Here is a 20,410-nt window from a genome sequence, read left to right on the forward strand (position 1 = left end):
TGCAGCTTTGGAAACAGTGTGGAATGGTTGAAAAGCTATCTTTTCAGGGCAACTATTTTGAGCTTTAACTCAGCATTTTTTCCGTTTTTGACTATCAGTGTATCGATCTAGTTTCAATTCTGTTTGAAAATCATTGAAGGTTAACATCGCTCATCCCCCTCCCTATCCTCATTACGCCAATGAGAAACAGGAAATTCTCAAATGACACAGTAGCGTCGTATAGTCTTGAGTTTCAATTTCAATTATATTTGCTCTAATAATTCTCAAGTATGCAGAAGTTTGTGTTTTGTTTATTTATGACCTCTTTCCTTCCAGAGTAACACTCTTTCGTGAACCACCATAGAAACATTTATTGTACTCCAAAATCCTCACATACCAAATTTGGCTCCCCTACCAGAGAGAGTAGCAGTCTCTAACCATTATAGGATTTTTCCTCGGCTCCAAAAAACCCTCCATACAAATTTTCAAGCCAATCGGCTGAGTATTTTCCAAATCTATAAGGATCTATAGACAGACAGACAAACAGAACTTCATTTTTATTGATTGGAGATTGTTGACTGCTATGCTGCTACTTGCCGGAGCTCTGCTTGCTCTTGGTCGATCGAATTCCAAGTAAATCAGCTTCTTGCAAGAGTGATTGGAGGGACAATTTCTGCATGCTAGGTCTCATACGTAACTACTGAGAGTTATACTCCCGGTAAGCGTATCGTTGTGCACTCGAGCGAGCCAAACAACAACAAATCGTTTACTAAGTCAAATCGTTTGTGTACATTAGTGTCGGCTGTGCTGAGGAAGAAAGGTAGTGATTGGTTGTTTGATTAAGTTCAGACTATGACTGAAAATTTCGCCTGATATTTGGCCTCGGTGTACTCAGCTAAATTTCCAACCGATTGCCTTCGAAGCTTTTACAATTTTCGTGCCGCTATCGCTTTTTTTCGGTTTTTCAATTTTCAAACATATTTCATCTCTCTACGAAATAACGTAAAGCTTGATAAATAATCATGGAAATTGAAAACATCATATTTTGTCACACAAATGTTATTTTCTTTTTAAATATTTATTTCGAGATAAATCTGTATATAATTCCCTATTAGTCTGCACTGGTTGATGAAATAAAAAAATAAAATGAAAATATAATTAATATAAAAATATCGTTGATTGTGATCTTCCTGGTACGAAATTACACTATGCTTAATGAGCAGGTCCAGTCGTGTAATACAAATTGAACCGAACAGAGTGAAGGCATGCGCAGTGTCACACATATGTAAAAGTCCAGTGATTACGTCCCATATCTGCTGGTTCTCTGAAAAATTCTCTCCATCTATACTTGATCAAGCGATGATTACCGTAAAAAATGTATTCATAATGAAACAGAAACTAATACGAATGAATTACTAGAAGTGGAATTTTGGGTCATATAGGAAATTTTCATTTTACTGTATAAATGCGTTGGAAAATGATCTAACTTTTTTTCGTTACATTTGCGAAAATCTTATCTCATGTTGAGCCAACAACACGTCTGTTCTGTGCAAATCTACTGACAAGTGACGCCAATTTAGTGTCATCGTTTATGGACGCATCGTTTCGTGAATTAATGTGGTATAGAAAGAAGCAAACGGCGAAGTTCCGTTCACAAGCACGTGAGACACGGCTCCGAAAGCTTGGGTCCTGTTTGTATCAGCTTAGCCCTAGAGAGTGAAGTTCCGTACATCTATTTTTTTCGGATTAGGTTAGTTACCTCCGGTGCTAATGTGAGTAATTTCTCAAATTGTTGTTGACTAAAGATTTTTGGAAAATAGGTTGAGATCTAACATCCTTTTTTTCCTTTTTTCAATCAGTGAAATGTGGTTATAATTAAGTGCCAATCATCTGTTGCTCCGGTGACCAGTATGCCACAACTGAAATGTAATAGAGGCATACTAGCTGGATTCCGAGTGCAACTATACGCAAGAAGATGATTACTATCAATATGTGCGCTTCCTAGTGTCCGAACACCACGCGGTCGTAGGGCGAAGGTGACTGGAAGCAATTGATCCCTCTGATGCTAACTGACGGACGGGTCATCGAAAGTTCACAGTACTGCGCGGTATTTTGACTGAGTGGGTGAAAATGGTTTTGAACTTGCGTGATTACCGCGGACCGTGACCGTCGTTTTCGGTAGTACCATTTGATGCTATGTAATGAGCTATGTTGGGTTCAATCGGATTGGTAATCGGCAGTAAGTCGAAACAGTTAGTCTTTTTTTCGATTTGCTTTGAAGTGTTTTTCCCGGTGTGGCATGGCATGTCAACTGAATGACTTGGCTCCTGTTTTCGCGTGACCGCCTGTGGTGAAAATTTGGTGTTTCCTTTGGATCTGGAAAATACGGCTGTCTCGTGTTTTGTTTTCAGCTATTTATGTGTGAGTGCATATGCAGCAGGGTCCTTTTCGTGAGAAGGTGTTTAGTTTAAACAGCTTAGCAATGGTAACTGGGGGTCGCGTGCAGTGAAGACAAATCGGTTAAAAAGTGTCCATGACCTATTTTTCTTTTTCGTTCTCCGCTGGTTGAAGATTAAAAGTTTTGATAGTAACTCAATTAACTAAACTAACCTAAAATGTGGCTCTTAGAGCTATTGTCAGCGAACTTTATTTTGAGCTGGCAACAGAATCACAACCGAATTCAATATTAGGCCGATAATTAGTCATTTCTCATTAGCTACGTTTTTGTAAAGCTAGGTTGGATAAACCTCCTCTTCTTGGTTGAATTACCGCCTTGGACTCAACGCTGCCCATCAAATCCTGTGCAACACTTGGCCTTTATAATCGCCTAGCGATTGGTTCTGGGGGAATAGAAAAACATTGTTGGCTTCGTACCACTCAATCACCGGTTTCGCATAATTATACGATGCCAGATCCGGCTAGAACAAAGTAGGATCGGAAGACAAACAGCGACTTCTGGAGTCGTACAAAGTACTTTTTGTCGACCTTCTTCCTGGACATCCAGGCGGGACTTGCCGGCGAAAAATGCCAGGCTGGTGATTTGCTTGGCGTTTGCCCTATTGTACATCTCGTCGTTCGTTACTTGAAGTAAAACTTCCTGGGGCTGGATTTGGCCACCGTTATCTGTTTACCGGTATGCGCCTTCCTTACCTTGATAAAATGAAATCCGGCCTGCTTTTTTGTCTGCTAGACGAACTGAACTTCTTGATCACATCCCACGGTGCTCTCACAGACCGTTATTATAAAATAAAATGCACCAAAAAATCTGAGTATACACCATTCGATTCGTTATGACGTCCAGAATCTCTGGTCAAAATTTCAAAATCATCGTACGGTACATTTTTGAGTAATGCCCTTTTGAAGGTCGTAAAGCACAAAAAAGTGCTATAAAACCGACGAAATACTTATTGTAAAGCACGTTTTTCAACCACCATTTTATGAAATAAGTTCCAAAATAGTTTCTTCACATTCCAAGGGTTATATTTCAAGACATTAACAATTGGGCGTAGCCAGAATTTTGAATAGGGGGGGGGCGGGTGCAAGTTCTAACACTAAATTAAACTAAACTGTGGAGATCGAAGTAAAGCACGAACGCGGACGGGCGCAATTTTTCTACTGCGTCACAATTTTCTCGCTAAATATTTTTAATTTATTGTTTTTGGTTGAAACAGTGTTATATTAAGTTAGCTTTCACCGAAAACCGCCAACGTTGCCTTCCGTATTTGAAGAAACAGCCGATATTAGTCAACACGCAGGTCGCAGTAGTAGTCAAAGTGCATGAAGATCAAGCGGATTAAAATGCCTCTTAAAACTTAGGGAGTAATCGAAACCGCCATAAGGAGAAGTTTTCGCTACAGGAGCCAACGAATGTCCTATGAATTTTTCTCTTCAATTTATCCAAGCTGAGTGATACTCGACAGATGAGTATGATCGATTTAGAACACAAAATAAGGATTGACCGAATAGGATCTGGATCGAATTGTAGATGGTGAGAGCGTTCTTTTTCTAGCTTAGTATTTCTCTATAATTATGTTTAATATTAATGCAGTACGGCAGGTGTATTTCTGCAGATCTGTATCGCGTTGTTTGTAGAACTTATTAAAAGTACAAATCAAACTAACTCGATAAAAATTCATCGGTTTGCTAGTACATATATTCAAACAACGGATTCAGATTCAGATTCAGCATGCGTTCTCGTTCCCCATTGCCTACCATTGCAAATCCTGAATTTGCCTCACCCCATCTTACTAAAACAAATAACGGTTTTGATCGCGCAATAGGCTTCTGAATTTTAGAATTTGTATTGCGCGTAATATGCATCAGTTATCATAAAGTTACCAGAGCTGTACCTTATTCAAACGATTCCTATCCTGTGATACTCGTAGAGATGCAGTGGTACCCGCGGTCTCTAAACAAAACGAGTATCACCATCCCTTTCCTTCCCAAGTAGTACCGCCTTTTGGTCGTGGCCGGCGTCGTTATTGGTCAGTGGTAAAAGTATGTATTGTGAACCAGTGAAAATTGCACGATGAGTATGTGATGCTAGTCCCAAGCACCATAAATCTGGTTCATTTTGCAGTTTTCTTAGTTCGACCAATCACGGACTGCAACTAGGGGCAGTCTACCTAAGCTAAGCTAAGCTAAGCTAACAAGAAACATCATCCTTAATCTTATTTACTAATCAATATTCCTTCAAGAGAGCGAGTAATGGCGCTATAACCATAAGCTTAAAATGCTAGGACTAGAGTTAGTACTCAGGTAAAAAAATTTAATTTTAATTTTAATTTCCAACCGTAACAGTTGAAGCGAGTAAAGGCGCTATATCCTTGGTTTTAAAACCCGAACATAAGGAGGAAATACCTATGTTCCATCCCAGGAGATTGGTCAATGAAGGAGTGTAATTTCTTAGCTTTGTCACTCCCAACGAATTATATTACTTCTTACATACGGATTGTCCCCGTTCTTAGATTACATTGTATTATATTGCGCTACACAGTAGGCCTGGCCGTTGACAAGAAAAATGTATGGAAACCATTTTTTAAAAAATGGTGGATATCATTTTCCAGGATCCTTTCAAGTACTGGCTGTGTTAGTGTAGACTAGACTAGACTAACACTAAATTAAACTAAACTGTAATTTAATTAACACTAAATCTACCGTAGAAAGATAACAATAACAACGTCGTTAACTAAAAAGCATCTTCCTTTTATCCTCCGCAAATCGCTCCAGCGCTAATTCAGCAAATTTTCCACGATTGTTGTTAACCATCTGCCGATGAACACTCAGCAAGCAGAGAGCACTCAACCATTGTTAACCTCAGCCAGGTTTTCACCTGACGTAATGTGCTGAACGAGAGCTCAATCGTGATTGTTTTACATGGTGAAGCAAGTTCAATTTTAATTGCTTTCTCAGTCGCTGGTAAGAACGAACGGGCTTCAGCAAGCATGTCAATAAGATCCCGGTCTTCCAAGTTCTTACCGTCTGCTCTCATGCTGTTGCAATGTTGATACCAGACTTCCACCTCTCCAACAAAATTGTTAACGTCATAAAAAAAGACGAAAGCTCCGGTTTTGCACTTTAACTCTTCTAACGACATGCGTATTACGTTAGCAGGATGCAGCGAGGACAACGCGTAGGCAAGTGCACTATCTTCCATGAACCGTGTTTCCTGTGAGGTTATTAGAGAATTAAGGTAAGGAATTGTCAATGCTCGATTCCAATACTAAGCTAGTTGATGCAGGTGGCTTTGCCCGGTACTTTTGCCGCTGCAATGTTTCAATGGGCTGAAAATGTCGTTCTGTGCTAAGCTATGCGTTAAAAAATGGATTTTATTTGGATGGTGGTAAAAAAATAACTAAGACAGATAATAAGGTTGGATTAATTTCCTATGGAAGGTAATTATGCTAGCTTACGTGCAGAAAAAATCTACGATCTTGCGTGCGGAATTTCGGCAGTTAACCGTAACGTTCGCCATGGCGGATGAAAACATGCGTGTAAGCATGTTTTCAATTTTTTTTTCATTTTATTTATCAATTCCTCCTCAAATTTCGCGACTAAATTGTTGGAGTAGATCTTACGCTTTAGGCTTGCCAGAAATCTTGGGGACGTTGGGCGGGTTCACCAACTTGGGAACCACATCGACATTTAGCCGTTCCATTTCCTCAAATAGTGAGCCGACTCCAGATCCGGCCAAAACACCGTGTCTTCGGCCTTATGGTATTTTTTGGTGAACGACGCTACTTCCGGCAGGTACTTCGAACTATAAATTCCCCCGTTCTCGGCCAGTCCGGAGCAAAAGAAGAGCAGGTTTAACATCCCCTTTACGCTGATTGTCAGCCACAGCGGCACCGTCTTGGGGAACTTGGTGTGTAAAAGAAATTTCACCTTAGCGTTTTCTGCAAAAAAAAAAAATTCTGCACCAATGCCAAAAAAAAATTCTGCACCAATGCCAGTGATTAGGGGGGGGGGGGGGCAACGGCCCCCTCTGCCCCCCCTGGATACGCCTATGATCGTTCTAGATTTGACTGTGAAAAATTGATTTTTTGTACTCAATGTCTTCAGCAAAATTGTTTCATAGAACAAGACCTTACTTTTAGCGTTTTCGGTTTTTCGATCAATCCACCTAACAGTTAGATAAAAAAAATATTTTTCCTAATTTTCAATATATCAGATTGCTTCCTTCACCAAAGTTGTGGAAAATTAAAAAAAAAAAAACAATTGCTAAATACTGTGTTGCCCTATCTGTATTTTGCGGATCTGTTCAAGCTGTGTTTCAAGCTCCCCAAAAAGGTGCGGCTGTGGCTGACAATCAGCGGGAAAGGGATGTCAAAGTTGCTATTCTTTCGCTCCGGGCTGGCCGTGAACGGGGAAATTTATAGTACGAAGTGCCTGCCAGATGTTGCGTCGTTCATCAAGAAGTACCATAAGGGCGAATACGGGGACACGGTGTTCTGGCCAGATTTGGCGTCAGCCCACTACTCGAAGCGATCGTTGGAGGAGATGGAGCGGCTGAATATCGATGAGGTACCGAAGTCGGCAAATCCGCCCAACGTCCTCCAGCTACGTCCCATCGAGAATTTTTGGGCAAACTTGAAGCTCAAGATATATTTCAACAATTTTGTCGCGAAAACGGAGGAGCAAAATAAGAAAAACGAGGAAAGGGGCCATCCACATACCACGTGGACAGCTTTGGGGGGGGGGGGGGGGGGGGTGTTGGCTAATGTTCACGGTCCATACAATTTTTTTAGAATTTATATGGGCAGTTATCCACGGAGGGGGAGGGGGGGGGGGTCAAAATCGTTGAAAATCTGTCCACGTGGTATGTGGATGGCCCTAAAGAGCTTAAAAACATGCCTACACGCATGTTTTCGTCCGCCATGGCGAATGTTACGGTTACTGGAAGGCCGCTCGCAAGGGCGTAGAATTTTTTAGCAAATAAGATAATATAATCACCATTAATGGGAAATTTATCCTACTCAATTATCTGTCTTAGTTTTTTTTTCATCACCATCTGAAAAAAGTCCATTTTCTACCGCAAACGTTACCTATGCAACCTATGCCCACAGACTAACAGACATAACACGTCGAACAAATTTTCAATAAAATCATCGTTTGGATGATTCCAGTACTTTACGTTAGTAACACTAGCGCCATCTGCTGTCGTGTTCGCGCTGCGTCATGTATTTCAACATCAGCGCCAGCGTTACTGCATGTATCAAATGGGGAACTACAAAATAGGTATGAGATTGCATGACAGCTCCCCAGACGACTGTTATTCGATTGAATTTTTGAAATGAAAGTTTTTTGTGGCGATGGAGCTAGGATCCAGTGTTACGCCTGTGGTTTGAGGCTGCTCTGCGGTTTAATTTTGTCATTCGGGCCCCCTCCGGATTTATCCATATTAATTTTTTTATTGATACAAAAATAACATCAATGCATTTTCCTGTGACAATCATTTATTCGCTGTCAAAATGTCAATGGAATCATGCTTGTCTTTTCTCCTCAGAAAACCTCTAGAGTGCAGGAGAACATCTTGTACTGCGAAAACAACTGCTATCACACTAAAGAGCTAATCAACGCACATGCTAGAAGAGAACGACGGACGATTTTTATCTGGTGAGCTTCCTGAAAGCACCGCGGTGAAATCTGAAATCTCTCTCTCGCAAGACAATGATCTATGGTGTACTTTCTTACACGTATGGACCACACGCACAGTAATTACACAGCTGAGCTATCTGCGGTGCGTTTTACAGCTTGTTTGTTGAGCATGGCAGAAGAGGAAAAGAGATTGGGAGAAAAAAAATAGACTGCGTTGCTCGTGCCGATCGAGTTTACTCTGGTCGAATTCTTTTTCGCGGTGTAGCTACACGAGGACTGCACTTTTGCCCGGTAGTTTTTTTTCACTTTCGGAACTACTCGCCGGTGGACACTGTGGTGTACTTCTGCGTTTTCTCTGTAGAATGATACAGCCCCCTTGTTTCTATCAGATGTGAGCTGGAAGTGTGTTTGTCTCTCTGGAAGTTGGTTGAGACACTTTAGAGTGGAGGAAGAAGCAGTGTGGTGAAAGCATTTGCTACACGCAGGCACATTCTGAAAGGGAAGTGCGCGGTGAATTTTTTTCTCCGCTCTTTCCACATACTGAGGAGAATGACAATAATAATAATACGGAATTTTTGCTTAATACGGAATTTTTACTCCAAAGTCAATGTAAAACGTATTTCACGGTTCATTTTCACAGAATTATAAGACAAATAAAATGTAACAGTTATGTCACTTGGTTGCCCTATCTAGAAATTTGATTAAATGAATTGAGTTTATAAAACTATACACATAAAAAGACACATAGCACAAGTGAAAATCATGTTTCTAATACACTTTCTACAACTGGAAGTACATTTTTACTGATTTAGTTTCTTTTTAAAAGCGTGATAAAAAACGAAAAAAAGCGTATGAAAATCGAGCGTGGATTTGACGAGTAGTGATAAAAACGACTATTGATAAAATCGAAAAAAGCCCTGTGATTGAGTTTGATAAATTTCCTATGGAAAGTAATTATGCTAGCGTATTTGGAAAAAATAAACCAAGCTCTTCGCACATAATTTATCCCGGCAAACTACCCAACAGCTGATCGAGCTCGGCGAGGTTTTTAACAAATATTAGCAATATATTTCGACGAACATTCAGCAAATATGTCCTTTTACCGTAAACCAGCATGCACTGAAATTTTGTTTGCCGAAGTTCTTGAAAATTTTGCCGGAAACTTGTAGAACATTTCGCTGAATTTATCAGCTGTTGAGTTCTCGGCAATAAAATCTAAGTGTGTTGCAAGTGGCCTTCTGGCAGTTGACCGGAACATTCGTCATGGCAGACTAAAACATGCGTGTAGGCATGTTTTTGAATTCTTTTTTCGTTTTATTTATTCATCCTCAGTTTTCAGAACAAAACTGTTGAAGTAGATCTTACGCTTCAGGTTTGCCCAGAAATCCTCGAAGGGACGCAACTTGGGGCCGTTGGGTGGGTTCACCAACTTAGGTACCACATCGATATTCAGCCGCTCCATTTCCTCCAACGATCGCGTCGAATAATGAGCCGACACCAGATCCGGCCAAAACACTGCGTCTTCGGCCTCGTGGTATTTCTTGATTAACGACGCAAGTTCCGACAGGCACTTTGTACTATAATTTTTCCCGTTCATGGTCAGTCCGGAGCGAAAGAAGAGCTTTGGTATCCCCTTCTCACTGATTGCAGTATCTTTTCAGGGAACTTGGTGTGTGTAATGAACTTCACCTCCGTGCTCACTTCCTTCCCCGCCAGTCTCCAGGGTGAACCAGGTCTCGTCGTCCATCATCATCGCCACGTCGCGATTTTTCGGAAATATCGACTTGACCATCTTATTCAGGCGCTGCCGCTGCGTTATTGTCTGCAGCTCTAAGATCAGTGAACGGGACTGACGCTTCTTGACATGTATGTCTTGTTCGCCAGGTACTTTTTCACTGTTTGACCGGTTGCACCGACCTACCGGCCAAGCGGGCGCAGCGATGTAGCAACTTTTCCCTCGATCTTCTCTCTGATTGTTTTCCATTAGTGCTAAGATGTTGTAGATGCCGGAACGGGCAAACCTGCCGTCCACAAAGGGCCGCACGTAGTCCGTTTTCGACGCGACGGGGTACCGTTCTTTGAACGCCCACACTTCTGAACGGAGTAGCTTCACTGTTTTCGCCATCACGGTTAGAGCTAGAGATAGAGCTGTCTATTTTTTTCAACGCAACGTTGCCAGTATACCAGATAAATCTGAATTTTGCCAGATTTCTGATTGCGCGCCTGACAAACAGATAAACCTTAGAATCTGCCAGATATTTGACAATGAGCCAATGAGTCAGATATTTGCCAGATTTCATTCGCGTCGTCTCACGAAAAGGTCATCATTGCGAGATGGGTAGTGGCCGGTCTTAGCCTACCTACACCCGGTGAGAGCAAAAAAAAGGTCATCACCTTCAAACTTTGTTAGGAATTTTATTCCGTCAGTACGTGTGAAGGTCAACCCATGAAGAATTGGCAATTTTTTACCGCAAACGTTAACAGACACAACCTAAATCCTTACCGTTGGTTTTTAGTTGCGAATAATTTTCCTTCCACTGAATGGATTTCCAATATCTTGATTAACAATTAAAAGGTAGACGAAACGATTCCTGGTCCATAGTCATTGACTGGTAATGCCAGCCAATCGAAAAAAAAATTTGTCAAAGGACCAGGACAGTTTTATTACAATAACTACCCATTTTGTCGAATTTTTACTCAATTCAGTGTAATTGTAGAGGCACAGACAGACGTTGAGGCCGGAACAACTTACTTACTTACTTTTCTTTTACGGCGACAGACCGATTATCGACCCAATGCTGATTTCAGAATACGTCGCCATGTCACTCGGTCTAGGGCTGCTATCCTCCAATATCCCCTAACACTTGTTTCGTGGGCATCCTCGTCGACAGCAAACAACTAACGAGTGAAGAGCCTACCTTGAAGTCGACGGCCTCTATCGAGATTTCTGCTATAGTCTTCGCTAGTCGTTCTTCCGGCATTCTAGCTACATACCCAGCACACTGCAACCTGCCGTGTTTTATCCGCTTAAATATATCCGCCGATTTGTACACCTGGTACACATCATGGTTCATGCGTCTGCGCCAAACACCATTTTCTAGTTTGCCGCCAAGAATTGAACTCAAAGCCCTACGCTCAAAAACACCAAGAGCTCGCCGATCGGCCTCTTTCAACGTTCATGATTCACGGCCGTAGAGGGCCACGGGAAGAATTAGTTTTTGGTAGAGTGAAAGTTTAGTACGGGTTTCCAGACTACGGGACCTCAGCAATCCGTAGAAGGCCCTATTTGCAGCTGCTATCCGCCTTTTTATCTCACGGCTAACCTCGTTGTCCCATGTCACTAGTGTACCCAGCACTTCAAAAGTTTTCCCATCTAACACCAACTCAGCACCAACATCCGTCGGACTACCACGTTCTCTATCAGCCACCATGTTAATGATGAGCCCTACTCTCGCAGCTTCCCTCTTGAGTGGTCCGAAGGCCTCTTCCACAGCTCTACGATTGATACCAATGATGTCGATATCGTCCGCAAAACCTAGAAGCATGTTAGACTTCGTAATGATGGTTTTACACGCCGGCCCTCTGTATAGCACCCTCCAATGCGGTGTTGAACAATAAGTTTGACAGCCTGTCTCCCTGCTTCAAATCATTTAAAGTCACGAAGGAGTCCGATATCTCACCGGCTATCCTGACGCATGATGTAGAGCCTTCAAGGGTCGCACGTATCAGCCTAATTAGTTTTGTTGGGAAACCATGTTCGACCAGAATTCGCCATAACTTTCTCATTTCTCTTTACTGTATCGTACGCTGCCTTGAAGTCAATAAACAGATGATGCGTCTGCAGGTTGAATTCTTGAAATTTATCGAGGATCTTACGCATGGTAAACATTTAGTCCGTAGTGGAGCGCCCCCTCGAAAACCACATTGGTAATCGCCGTGAAAATTCCGGTTGCCGGTTGAAAATTCCGTGCAATTTTTTCAACAGAAATACGTTTTAAATCACTTGTATTCTATCACTACACAATAATTTTTTCGTAGATGCACAAGGCTGGCGTCGCTGGTAGTGCTATTGCTATTGCTAGTATTATAAAACTTTACACATGTTTGGGAGGAACTCAGCTTGGACGTCTGTCTGCGGTAGGGGATAGTTGGGAGTTTGAGAATACTACATGGGCTGAAAAGTCTTTGTTCTGACACAGAGATGTCGTTGCAACACAAAAACTCTTGAGGTTGTCGATTGTACCAACGTACCAACCTAGAATACTGTTAAAATTCCATCTCCCGGCGTGACGCCACTTCTGTTATATTGTTTACCATGGAAAAGGTGAATTTCGTGTTTTAACATTGCTTATAATGCAAAAATACTGCCATAAAATTCATGAATGTTTGACCAGCAAAATCAGCTCAAACTTCCGACGGAGAATAGATGCAACACAGATCCACTGATTCACTCCTGCGTCCAGTTGGCAGAATGGCTTTCGCCTGTTCAGAGTCATCCGAATCACTCAAAACGCAACAATCAGTCGGTAAAGTGTTGGGGGGTGTTGAGGTTGGTACAATAACCAATGAATAATGTTATTGTACGTAGTTGGATTAGATTAGACGAGGAAATCGATGTGAAACGGCTGCACGAGACGAAGAAAAAAGTGCTCCGTTTCCAAGACAGCACTCTTGCTCGTTTTACTCCCGAAATGGTGCTATGAATCAGTTTCCAACTTTTCATATCTGCCAGATTTAGTCCCGAGCGACTATTATGTTTGTCGTCCTGTTTCAACCTGTTGCTTTTTGATAAGTGAATTTCGATTGTACAACTAGAAAAGTTTAACATTGTTTTGTTAGCGTATTCTGAAACATGGTGAAGGAAAAGTCTGTCGTCCATATTTAGTCTGATAAAACAGTTCTGCAAAGAAACAGAACTTTCTCCATTGAAGTGTTCTAATGCTTCGTTCAGGTATTGCTAATTGATAAAACACCTCCTAAATTATTGATGCGCTTCCATTACTCTCTACTCAACAGAACGTTCACTTCCGTTGACCTTGGATGTGTGCCTGTGATGACCGGAGCGCGTGAACGCTTCGCCATAGTGCCGTAGTACAACAACAATGAAAAAAACGCCCCCTCTATTATACTGGATAGGAATGTTATGCATCGTGCATTTGTATCTATCGGATATTGATTATTTTATTAGCTTGCTATTAAATTATGTCATCTAAGTGGATGGGAAACAATAATTAAAGTTTGAATGGTGAATGCATAAGCCTACGTAGAGTTTAATTGAGGTTAGGTTTCAAACGCATTTTGTCACAAATCCTTCCTTGACTTGAAATTTATTCAAACGGATTGTCGCATTTGATTACAACCTCATTTACTGATAGTTCAACCAAAGCGCAAATACCATAAGGTGGACAAGCTAACTACAGAAAAAAAATATGAAAGCTCAATTTGCCCGAAATCGATAAAATACGTCACGTGAACTAACGTACGTATGTGTCCGGCCACCGCGGAAATCACGCATGGGCCCAGGGCACACATCAAATATTTACCCTATGTTTACCATATTTCCATTCGTTTTTACTTTGACAGATTTACGTGTCAGATTGTTCAATGTCATCGGACCGGACTGCCAGGCATTAGCATGTGTTGAGGCGTACGCCGCGGTTCGGCACTAATATGACGACATCAAGGACAATCAGCCTGAGTGCCTGGACTTGGTGGATTTTTCTCCGTGGGCGAGCAAATCCTGGCAGCAGTACGGGAATCGATGAAAACTTCCCTGTGGATACAGTAGTGAAAATATGCTGAAGCCGTGTGGGACGTTCAGTGATAGTGCGTATAGTTTAATTATTTACGGTGAACTTCAGGCAGCTGGTCCCAAAAGCGGACCATAATTACAACGTTAACTACAAACTTGTTGTGCTGTGATTTTTTAGTGATTTAGTGTGTATTTTAGAAGAATTTAGGACGAAGATGGCAGAAAACGTGAAGGTGGTGGTTCGGTGTAGACCGATGAATAAGCGTGAACAGGTGGCAGGGAGTAAGGTTTGTAGTTCGATGTGCGTAGCACAGCTCTGCTGTAGTAAATAAATTATTTCGTTCTGTACACAGAACATTACTCAAATCGACAACGCGACGGTGAATTTGGACAATCCGAATGATCAGAGCGCGCCACAGAAGTCATTCAAATTTGACAGTGCGTACGGGTACGCAGCCACAACGGAGAACATCTACAGCGACATCTGCTATTCACTAGTGGAGGTGAGTGACTCTTTTGGAAAAAGGAAGCATTAGATAACGTATTCGAACAATTTCAGAGCGTTCTTGAGGGATACAATGGAACAATATTTGCGTACGGACAGACTGGCTGTGGAAAATCGCACACCATGCAGGGAACCACTTACAACCTAACGGCTGCCGATCCGAACAATGCTAACAATATCGGTATAATACCGCGGTCGTTTGAGCACGTGTTCGAAGCCATTGCGGTCGCTAGTGACGTGCGCTATCTGGTGCTCGTCAGTTATTTGGAAATCTATAATGAAACGATCCGAGATCTGCTTAACCCCTCGTGTACGGGAACAGGAAGTCTTACCATCAAGGAGGTCCCTGGAGAGGGAGTAACGGTCCAAGGCTTATCGCTACATCCGGTCCACGGAATGAAGGAATGTATCGAACTGCTGGAAGCGGGCGCCAAGAACCGCGTGGTCGGTGCAACGCTAATGAACATCGAAAGTTCCCGTTCGCATTCTATATTCACCATTAGCTTAGAGCAAATGTCAACCAATGGTGGTCATAATGCTGTGATAAAACGAGGCAAGTTGAATTTGGTTGATCTGGCGGGATCGGAAAGGCAGAGCAAAACCGGTGCCACGGGGGAGAGGCTCAAGGAGGCGACCAAGATTAATCTTTCGCTGTCGGCACTGGGAAATGTTATATCGGCATTGGTGGATGGTAAAACCAAACACGTTCCTTATCGGGACTCGAAGTTGACGAGGCTTTTGCAGGTAGGTGTTAAATTAATTACTAGTTGTTTGAAACCCAGCAATTTCTTTGATTACTTTCAGGACTCATTGGGTGGCAACACAAAAACGCTCATGATCGCCTGCATCTCGCCAGCGGATTCGAACTACGATGAGACTTTATCGACACTGCGCTACGCCAGCCGAGCGAAAAACATTGCCAACAAACCGAAAGTTAACGAGGATCCTAAGGACACGATGCTGCGCGAGTATCAACAGGAAATTTTACGACTGAAGCAGCTGCTGGCCGGCGAAGGAAAAGATTTCTTGAACGTGGAACCGGTGTCAGAGAGCTCGTTGGAAGACGACCAAAACGCCCTCAAGCAGCAGTACGATTCGGAAGTGAACAGCCTTCGGAAGGAATACGAACAGCAAAAGGTAGCTAAACAACAGCTGGTAAAAGATATCGAAAAAATCAAATCGTACTACGAAGGACAAATGCAGCAAATGGTTTCAAAAAATGATACTGAAAAAATGCCGGCCCAAACGGCGGCCGTTATGGATAAACAAGACATCTACGATCGTATCAAACAAATTAAAGACGCTCTGATAGGCGGCGAGCGCGCGAATGATGTTCAGCTGAAGGAAAAGCGGTACCGAAACAAGCTAGCTTCCCAGAAGCGACTGAATGCGTTGGCCCACGTGATTAGCAGGGTGGAACAAAGCGAGGACCGGGACTTGCTGCAAGGACACTACATGGATATTCAACAGGAGTTGAAAGTTCGTTACGAGCAGATCAGACAGCAAAGGAAGCGCATAAAATCACTCGAACGTGATATATCGGATATTCAGAGCGAATTCCAAACGGATCGGGCCGACTATCTGGCAACAATTCGGTTGCTAGAGAAGAAGATCCTTTTTTTCGAAGCTGTTTTCCAAAAAGCGATGCCAGTACTGAGAAAGGATGGCCGCTATTGGAACTTGGAATGCTTGGAGGGAGACTCGGAGTGGCATGATGATTTGAAGAAGTGGAAACTTCCGGATGATACACTCCTGCGGACACGATTACCACCAGGTTTCTGTCATTTCTCTTAGATTAGTTTCTGTAATTCTGTACTTTTGTTTTCTCGCCCTATAGCGGACCCAACCCCCTCGGAATCTCCGTCGAAAAATGGCCGCGATAGTCAAAACTCATTCACGGCACCAGGTCGACTGGAGCGTAGTTCAACGTTGATCCTGACCAAGCTACCGGAGTTCGAAAGCGGAGTCAACAGCTTCGCGGGGGAAATGCGCAAAAAAGACTTTCTCAGCAAAAGCACAAACTGCAGCCCTTTTCCCAAAATAGAAGATGTCGCCATGTCCTACTTTCGACCACGACGAGCAGCGGAACTGGTGTATCGCAGTGGCTGGGGTAGCCTTCAAAAGTAGCTAATGAACGTTGTTGTACAAGATACGCTTAACTGATTGAATTTAGGCATGTTGTATTTTTGAACAAAGAATATTTTTTCCGGTAATAAAACTATTTTCAACAAGAGCGGTTACAATCACGATAGTTTAACGAACAGATCGTTTCCTGTGTACGATGGAAGATCCATTGTGTATTTGCTTTGCAATTTCTGGGGGACGAATCGTCCCCCAAGATAATGTTTGGCGTTACCAAGATGCTTTGCACACAGCTTGGGTGCGGTCAGTGAAATCAAACAGTCTGGCTTTATGTTCCGTTCAGTTTGTGGTCCGTTTTCAACATGCCAGCCACTTGGGATGTCGATACTGAAATTTCAACGCATTTTAGTATACATGCTTAATTGACAACAAAAACGCTAGATCACACCTGACAATAGGAACCTTAGTCTGTACGAGCACATCCATGATGGCAGCAAAGGATTCCCTTACCGGAGGTTTAAAACTAAAACCAAACAGAGCGTCTACGACGAGCCCGAAGTTGTTGTCAACCCACTCTAGCGTGGGACATTCTTGGCTAACCGTGATTCCCATCGATTCGCACTGGTGCTTTAAATTTACGAACAATTCCTTGGACAGCTTTGTGGGATAGTAGACGTAGGATTCGTAGTCCATTAGCACCAAATGGCGTGCGGCTACCAGTCCATCTCCACCGTTGTTGCCGGGCCCGCAGCAGACTAGAACTTTTTTGCTTTTTGTAACGGTTCCATAGCAATCGTTTATGGCATGGGCACAGCTTAGGCCGGCCAGTTCCATCAGCTGATCGACGCTGAACTTGTATTCGTTGAACAATTCCTCGTCCACGGCAATCGCCTCTTGCTGGTTGAGGAACTTCATCTTGCTCACGGAAGCGAATGTTCTCGAGTGAACGATAGTTGACTTTTGTGTTGGTTCGAGTAAAGAAATGTTTTAGTTAGTAACAAGGTCATACGTAGTGTCCTTTATGAATTTAGTATAGGCTGACCAGCTTTACCGTTTAGAACGGGAGAGTAATGTTTTACGTCCATTTCTAACTGTTCCGTTTTTTTACCAATTTGTACCGTTTTTTGGAAATTCCGTAATGAAGCTTTGCATTAAAATTTGTTAAATTGGAAAATAAGTTCCTAAGCTGGCAGGAATTTGTCAATATTACTGAGTAAAATTTGTGCCTGCCTGGCAGTTTCGCGCCACTCGGAAAAGAATCTTTCTAATCGCGAACGGTATGTAGACTATAAATCATAAATTTCAAAAACCTTATCGCCAAAAATCACACTTTACTAAGTATATTAAATATTGTACAGAATGAGGTAGGTTTATCAAAGCAATGATTGATAGTTTACATGCAATGATTGATAGTAAACATTAATCAGTTTTTAATATTAATCTACCCATGTGTCCCGGTTTTTGAATTCATTTGTCCTGTTCTCCCTTCGATAAAATAAGGTCAGCCAAATTTAGTAGAATATAATGTATGTAGTTTTGAATAGCGTACATTACACACTGGACTATTTGTATAAAATAAAACATTTGTTTTAATCTATATAACTCCAATTTTTCTCCGTGAAAATTTCAACAAAAAGTTGTATGATTTCACTCACAGTAAACAATCGTGCACTGAAGATCCATAAACAACTTTTTTGCGAACACTAAATAATAAGCGATATTAATTAATTCATTTACTACTCACTGCTGTGTAACGTTTGAATAGAACCGGGATGATACAAGCTGCAGTTTTGGTAAATTTAGCAAACATAACTTTCGACGAAAACCGGCTGTTTTTGTTTGTATATAAAAAAAGCAGATTTCAGCTGTCAAAAACCATAGTTGATTAATTTCGCCTGAGGTGTGCCTAAAGATGTTGAATGAAGCCGGTTCCGAACCGTTTCCTGAAGGTAAAGTTTTTAGTTATTTTGAAATAAACAAAAAATGATTGGATTAATCAAACTAGGCAAAATTTCAATTAAAACTGATAAAAGTAACACGTCTAGTCGGTGCCACGTACTCGGGCTTATATTCGCAATTCGGGTTATTCGCGTTGAGATTTTGAAGGCTGTTCGCACCCACGTGAAGTCTCATATGTAATTGTCAAAATGTGCGTGATGACAAAAGCAAAAATATTCCCTTCCTTCATTTTCTGATCCAAAAACCAAACAAATATCAGCAACATCGTCAACGCGAATGCACGAGACCGGACATTAGTCATACGGTCAGCGTGGTCAGTAGCTTCTGCAGCAATCCAGAATTTGTCCACTGAACGGCGGCAAACGGAATCTTCGGTATCCTCGGGGCACCAAGGATAGGGTTACCATTTGGTCGGAGTTAAAAATCAGGACAACTTTTTTCCAGCGAAAATTTGATCTGAGCTATTTTTATTTTTTCTAAGAGATTTGCTATCAAAAAAATTCGATTTCGGAAACTTCAAGAACTTCTCTTGTGCATTTTTAGGCTGGTCAAAAATGTAAAACTGTCACGACTGTAAGTGAAACCTTATCAGAAGTTCGATTAAGCTCAAATTTTGGATGGAGACTTTTTTCGAGAAGACAAAATTGTTTAGCCCTAACGTTCATTAGGGAAATGCTCAAAAAACGCCGATTTTTCATGGGTTTACCTTTACACGCATTGACGAATGTACCCATGCAGCATCAATCATAGTAACCCATGAGAAAAAATTGACTCGAACTCTAACCGTAATAGCGGAAACAGTGATGCTACTCCGCTCAGAAGTATGCGCGATCAAAGAATGTTACCCCGCCGCGTCAAATGCGGATATCGTACGGAAAAGAGACACCGGTTACTCTTGTTTTGGTATCTACAACAACTTGGCACTTTTGGACTACAATCAGAGCATCGATAGAAAGACCGGTTCCGGACGGCCGACAACTCTGAGCCACAAGAAGCTCCAAAGAATGCTGAAGAGGAAGACCGAGGGAAAAGTGGCTACACCGCCACGTACGCTTAATCGGAAGGTCGGTGCAACCGGCCAAACAGTGGAAAAGTACCTGGCAAACATGGACATCAGAAAGCGGCAGTCGTGTCCATTGGTCTCGGAGCTGCATGCAATGACGCAGTGGCAGCGACTGAATAATATGGTCGACTCGTTTTTTTCGGCGAATCGCGACGTGATGGTGAAGGTCGACGTCAAGACCTACCTGGCAACGACTGGCAGGGCACTCCGTATTTTACTTCCACCACGAAGGAAGTAAGTTCTGAGGTGTAATTTATTTCACACACCAAGTTCCCAAAGAAGGTGCTGCTTTGGCTGACAACCAGTGAGAAGCTCCGTACTGGCCGTGAACGGGGAAATTTATCCAGCTTTCCACGAGCGGTAATGGCAGACAGTGCACGCAGCCCTTTTTGGCGTTTTCTGTAGGTCAGGGAATTTTCAATCGCAGTAACGGAGTAGAAAATATCACAACATCGTAACGTAGCGTAGCAACTTCAACAAACAATGGGCGTTTTGTTATTTAAATTTCGTCGTGCGCATGCGTGGATCAAAATAAACAGAACTGTTTATTAAAGTTGCTATGTTACGATGCAACATTTCTGTGTTTTCACTCCGTTACTGCGATTAAAAATTTGCTGACCTACAGAAAACGTCAAAATGGGCTGCGTGTACTGTCCGCCATTACCGCTCGTGGAAAGCTGGATAGTACGAAGTGCTTGCCGGAATTTGCGTCGTTCATCAAGAAATACCATAGCAACGAGGACGCTGTGCTCTGGCCGGATCTGGTGTCGGCCCACTACTCGAAGCAATCGTTGGAGGAGTTGAAGCGGCGAAAATCAATGCGGTACCCAGGGTGCGTCCCATCCAGAGTTTCTGGGTGAACCTGAGGCGTAAGACCTACTCCAACAATTTACACGCATGTTTTCGTACACCATGGCGAATGTTCCGGTAAACTCCCGGAACGCCATTCGCAAGGGCGTGAAATTGCTTTTGC

At 42.3% G+C, this 20,410-nt stretch overlaps 2 protein-coding genes across 13 annotated transcripts; one reads left to right on the plus strand and one right to left on the minus strand.

Annotated features, from left to right (window-relative positions):
- Window positions 1-1,627: 1,627 nt before the first annotated feature.
- Window positions 1,628-16,566, plus strand: LOC129721983 (kinesin-like protein KIF17). 10 transcript variants are annotated; one of them, XM_055675172.1, is made up of 7 exons: window positions 1,628-1,751; window positions 1,839-2,157; window positions 13,660-14,115; window positions 14,182-14,331; window positions 14,388-15,077; window positions 15,138-16,107; window positions 16,171-16,566. In XM_055675172.1, the coding sequence occupies exons 3-7, from the start codon at window positions 14,044-14,046 to the stop codon at window positions 16,458-16,460; spliced, it is 2,172 nt and encodes a 723-aa protein (XP_055531147.1). In that variant the 5' UTR covers window positions 1,628-1,751; window positions 1,839-2,157; window positions 13,660-14,043; the 3' UTR covers window positions 16,461-16,566. The 10 variants fall into 10 exon arrangements, with proteins under 10 accessions (XP_055531147.1, XP_055531112.1, XP_055531128.1 ...); XM_055675137.1 differs by having other exon boundaries at window positions 1,839-2,099; XM_055675153.1 differs by having other exon boundaries at window positions 1,839-2,086.
- LOC129722034 (NAD(P)H-hydrate epimerase) lies at window positions 16,497-18,291 on the minus strand. 3 transcript variants are annotated; one of them, XM_055675224.1, is made up of 3 exons: window positions 18,160-18,291; window positions 16,864-17,372; window positions 16,497-16,802 (listed from the first exon to the last, which is right to left on the minus strand). In XM_055675224.1, the coding sequence occupies exons 1-3, from the start codon at window positions 18,223-18,225 to the stop codon at window positions 16,577-16,579; spliced, it is 801 nt and encodes a 266-aa protein (XP_055531199.1). In that variant the 5' UTR covers window positions 18,226-18,291; the 3' UTR covers window positions 16,497-16,576. The 3 variants fall into 3 exon arrangements, with proteins under 3 accessions (XP_055531199.1, XP_055531208.1, XP_055531217.1); XM_055675233.1 differs by having other exon boundaries at window positions 18,071-18,201; XM_055675242.1 differs by lacking the exon at window positions 18,160-18,291 and adding an exon at window positions 17,965-18,085.
- Window positions 18,292-20,410: the final 2,119 nt, after the last annotated feature.

The sequence above is a fragment of the Wyeomyia smithii genome, chromosome 1, assembly GCF_029784165.1.
Source record: "Wyeomyia smithii strain HCP4-BCI-WySm-NY-G18 chromosome 1, ASM2978416v1, whole genome shotgun sequence".
Lineage (NCBI taxonomy): Eukaryota > Metazoa > Arthropoda > Insecta > Diptera > Culicidae > Wyeomyia > Wyeomyia smithii.

Coding starts and splice junctions, on each gene's coding strand:
- LOC129721983 (XM_055675172.1), top strand. CDS start 14,044: ATGGCAGAAAACGTGAAGGTGGTGGTTCGGTGTAGACCGATGAATAAG. Junction 14,116..14,181: donor AACAGGTGGCAGGGAGTAAG/GTTTGTAGTTCG, acceptor TTCTGTACACAG/AACATTACTCAAATCGACAA. Junction 15,078..15,137: donor AGTTGACGAGGCTTTTGCAG/GTAGGTGTTAAA, acceptor GATTACTTTCAG/GACTCATTGGGTGGCAACAC.
- LOC129722034 (XM_055675224.1), bottom strand. CDS start 18,225: ATGTTTGCTAAATTTACCAAAACTGCAGCTTGTATCATCCCGGTTCTA. Junction 17,373..18,159: donor TATTCAAACGTTACACAGCA/GTGAGTAGTAAA, acceptor CCAACACAAAAG/TCAACTATCGTTCACTCGAG. Junction 16,803..16,863: donor ACTAAGGTTCCTATTGTCAG/GTGTGATCTAGC, acceptor TTGAAATTTCAG/TATCGACATCCCAAGTGGCT.